The sequence below is a fragment of the Pistacia vera genome, unplaced genomic scaffold (genome assembly GCF_008641045.1).
Source record: "Pistacia vera cultivar Batoury unplaced genomic scaffold, PisVer_v2 Contig265, whole genome shotgun sequence".
Taxonomy (NCBI): domain Eukaryota; kingdom Viridiplantae; phylum Streptophyta; class Magnoliopsida; order Sapindales; family Anacardiaceae; genus Pistacia; species Pistacia vera.
The window spans coordinates 1,061,180-1,065,655 of NW_022196074.1; the positions used below are offsets into that span (position 1 = coordinate 1,061,180).

Consider the following 4,476-nt stretch of genomic DNA (forward strand, 5'->3'; position numbering starts at 1 on the left):
TTACTTAGGTTTTTTCCCACTAGGTTTTTCTTGAGTAAGGTTATACACTTATCTGTAAATAGTAGAGGTCCAAGGTGAAATGTTGTAAAATATTGTGGACCTCTACGCTTTAAACTTTGAGGCGGTGGGGCAGTCAAAAGGAGGAAGGGTGTTTTCTATAAATACCCCCCTCCCCTTCATTCTAAATTGAATGTAAAAATTTGAGAGGCTTTAAGCAAATATTAATTAAGTCGCATAGCTCTCAATTCTTTTGCTTTATTCCTTCTCTCTTTTATTTGTTAATTTATTCTTTTATCTGAGTTAATTATTATATAACAAGTTCAGATAATGCTTTAGAAAGTCTAAAAAGGCGGCCAGAGAAGACAAAATTTAATGGATAAAAATCCATTTTATCCATAAAAATGTTCATTATAATGAATTGAATTATCAATGTCATGATCACGGAAATTTCATAATATTATGTAGATTTATATATATGATTCCTTTTGAGCTAGCTAGTCAGATTCTTAACTTCCCTTCATTTTCTTTCATTGATTAAAAAAGACAAAATAACTGTAATTTTGATGAGTTTGATATTTTGTATTCAATCTTTCATTTATTTTATGTCACACTACTTTGTACAAAAAAATCTTTATAAATTTCTTTGAAAATCTAATATTATTGTATGCTCATATCATAGAAGTTAGTATATTTTATACTAATTTTGTTTGGTTGCCTGTTGTGAATCCTAATTGACACGTATAAGGATCTAACTCTTAACTATTTACTTGAAATTAAGGTGAATCTTTTCAAGTCAATTATGGATAGAATTTGAGGTGGGTGGTCTGAGTCCTCACTCAATAAAACATTATTGAATGGGAGGATTATCTCCTTTTATAAATCAGTAAGCTTAAGTGTGCTTAGTCAGCATGAGACTCTAATACTCCCTCTCATGGTCAAGCTCATATGTTAGGTCATACTTATTGATGGAGGTAGTTGCTGGTTCTAACTCCTCACCCGCTGGTCAAGCACTCAGCTCAACTGGACCTAGCTCTGATACCATGATAGAATTTAAGGTGGGCCTGACGACTCATCCAATAAAACCTTGTTGAATGGAAGGATTATCCCCTTTTGTAAACCAATAGGCTTGAGCGTGTCTAGTCAGTGTAGGACTCTAACTGTTGTCAATTATTTTAAAGAATTTTCTTTTTCTTAGTCACAAGTCAAACTAGGCAAAGAAAAACCTCTAGAGTTTATCAATTGAAGCTTCCTATATATTCATTGACAATTAAATTTATACAAGTATGTAATTACATTAAACAGAAGATTAAGCAAAGACAAATTACAAATGAAATCCTAAGCAATTAACACACTTATTTTTAACTGTTTCTTGGCTTTAATTTTGGGATTGATTTATCGGCCCCCAAATTGAAGATTGACAGTTATGTTTAACTGTCTCTTTTCTTTAGGATTTGATCCTTGTGCAACTTTGCCTTCTTGGTAATTCTCTTCTTTCGTTGTCTCGGCTTTCCTCTCTTCATCCTTCTCCTATGGAATTACCTAGAGAAGTTAGGTGAAGTCTCGACATTTATTAGCCCCCCCACGATATCAAATTTGGATTTTCTTTTTCATTTTCATAATCTAGTTTATATGTGGGATTTGAACTTAAAGCCTTCGGCTCTGATGCCACATTAAAGTATCGTCTTATATAAAAGTTTAAGTTAATAGGTTAGGGTATTGAGATAAAAAAAATATATATATATATATCCTAAGAAATAACACAGAAAATGGAAGACTTGGATCTATTATTGTAGGCAAAAATTAATACTTTGCCTTTGGAAATTGCTAATATGGAAAAAGATGGGCTTGGAAATGTCCCCAATAAAAAATTGGTAGGACATTTTCAAGGGTTAAAAAATATATATATTTTTGTTGTAGCAGCAAGATAATATATTAATGTGTATGATATATATATATAATTCATAATTTTATAAGATGAATGAGGTTTTATTAGATTATTCTTAACTAAGAATTGAATTCACAAGTGAGAAAACCGATTGAAATTAGAAATAGAATGACAATTAAACAAGGAAAAAAGACGTATAGTTTACGTACCAATAGGTTCTCTTCTGCAGGCCCTTTCTCGGGTGACTTTTTTTCAATTTTCTCTTCCTTGTTTGGCTTGGATTTATTCTCCGATTCCTTTTCATTTGCCTTCAGATTTTTTACCACCAAGAAAATAATAAAAAAAGGCATTAGCCTAAAACTGTTGAAGCAATCGTCATTAAAAACCCAAAAAAAAAAAAAAAAAAAAAAAAAATTGGAGTAATATATCAATAAAAATTTACCGGTTGCTTATATTCTGCCTGCTCACTCTCACGTTTTTTCTCCTTCTCTTCCTTCAGTGGTTCAGCAATAAACATTTATCAAATCAACCAATCTGATGTATAAAAACTACAATTCAGTACAAGTTAAATCATCTTTGGCTCTTATACAACACTGTAGTCTATTACATGTTTTACATTTTTAGTTTACAAGTTTTATGTTATGGGTTTACACAATTTACGTTGATGTATTAATTAGCGAAACCCTCAAACTTGGAATATCATGGGATGCCATATTAACTTACATGAATTTATTAACTTATGTACCATTGACTTGGTATCTTGTGTGATAGTCTAGATTTTTCTGATGTGGAAAAATATGTCCTCCTAAACTCAAAATTTTACCAATACCTGATCTTTTGAGGCCTTCTTCTCTTCCTTCATCAGCTCAGATTTCTTGTCCAATTCCATTTTTTTTGGCTTTCGATTTTCATTTGCACCACAACAAATTAAGTCAGCCAAATCCATATTGCTGAAACCGTTAAAGAAAATTTATAAAAGAAAAAAAAAACTATTAGTGAAATTTTATTACCGGAAATTTATGTTCTCCAGGCCCTGTCTCAGGCAATATTTTTTTCTCCTTATTCTCTTCCTTTGTTGGCTCAGATTTCTTCTCCAATTCCATTTTGTTTGGCTTCAAATTTTTATATATTTAACATATATTGGTAAAATCATTCATGTAATAACTGATGAATATGGCACATAAAAAAAGGTAAAAAAAAATAATACTTCTTGTATACGAGCAATACAGTGTAACTTTACCAATGGTTTGTGTTCTCCAGGCTTGGTCTCAGGCAATAAATTTTTTCCCTTCTCTTCCTTCAGTGGCTCAGATTTCTTCTCTGATTCCTTTTGGTTTCTCTATAGAGTTCCATGACCACCAACCCATAAAAAATAAAAATGAAGAACATAATTAGTTGACACAAAACAATGAAAGCTTTTTTTGCTTAATAAAAAACAAGTAATATTTTACAAGTAGCTTTTCTTCTGTAGGCTTGATCTCAGGATTTTTAGCCGCCTCTTGTTTCTTCGTCTCGGATTTCTTCTTGCTTGGTTTTGGAGTTTCACCATCATCATCAGCACAACACCAACAAGGGCAGCATTGTTTTTGCTACATCCATTAAAAGGATATAAAATTATTATTTAAGTATGGCCCTTACAAAATCAATGTAAAAACGCCCTTACTCGAGAATTATACTATATATATATAGTAACTTAATATTTACACGAGAAAGTTCATTTGTTGGAATAAATAATAATTACCCTTTGTTGGAAAGAAAGTGATCCAAAGATGAAGTAAATTGAATAAAATAGAGCTCTGTAGCCACTTAAATATTTTCCTTATAGATTTTCCTCCTTATTGTGAAGACTTAGACTAGAAAATCAAAAATAACTGCACAAATACTTACGGTTTTAAAAACGAAGCAGCAAATCCGAGAGCTAGACTTGTGTTCACAGCAGTACCCGCAAGGCATCGATGATTTTGTTCAACAAATTAAGGGAAGAGAAAAAAACTTCTTCAGAGAAGACACTTCTGAATTCAATTAAATTCAAGGTTAAAATGTATGTATTAAATATAACATTATCATGAAATATCAGTGTTATAAAACATGCTTACATTGTACACATTCCTTGATTCCCTTCTTACTTAACTAGACATTCAAGCTTAGATATCTGACTGGATAATAAGATAGAAAGTTGGGGAATACTTTTTTGAAAGCAGTACGTTATCCAAGAACATTTGGGACGATTAAAGTAGCACCAAGCATAAAATGTCTTATTCTTGGTGTGAAAAGTTGGAAGTAGTCAAGGTCTTTTTTCATAAGATTAATTTTTAAAACCTCAAAGGGCCCATATTTGGAATGCCTTAACATGTGTTTCAGAATATTGGAGAATAATTTTGTAAGAAGATTGCTTTGCTCCTGATATCTATCCTTGTCAAAAAAAAAAAAAAGCATATGTGATTTGAACACGAGAAGCATATATCCATTTGCAGCAAAAGGGCACTTGGTGAGAAAGTTGTTGATTGTGAGTCTGTGACCAAAGCTTCTTCTTATAAAGTTTCAAACCATAAATTGAAGAACTAAATAGAATTTTTTTTCTTGCTTAAAGA

The 4,476-nt window shown here is 31.4% G+C and overlaps 1 protein-coding gene across 1 annotated transcript; it reads right to left on the reverse strand.

Moving 5' to 3' along the window:
• Window positions 1-1,260: 1,260 nt before the first annotated feature.
• LOC116133137 (stress response protein nst1-like) lies at window positions 1,261-3,935 on the reverse strand. Its single transcript, XM_031418819.1, has 8 exons — window positions 3,773-3,935; window positions 3,337-3,474; window positions 3,126-3,224; window positions 2,896-2,997; window positions 2,715-2,783; window positions 2,328-2,378; window positions 2,095-2,193; window positions 1,261-1,527 (listed from the first exon to the last, which is right to left on the reverse strand). The coding sequence occupies exons 1-8, from the start codon at window positions 3,836-3,838 to the stop codon at window positions 1,393-1,395; spliced, it is 759 nt and encodes a 252-aa protein (XP_031274679.1). The 5' UTR covers window positions 3,839-3,935; the 3' UTR covers window positions 1,261-1,392.
• Window positions 3,936-4,476: the final 541 nt, after the last annotated feature.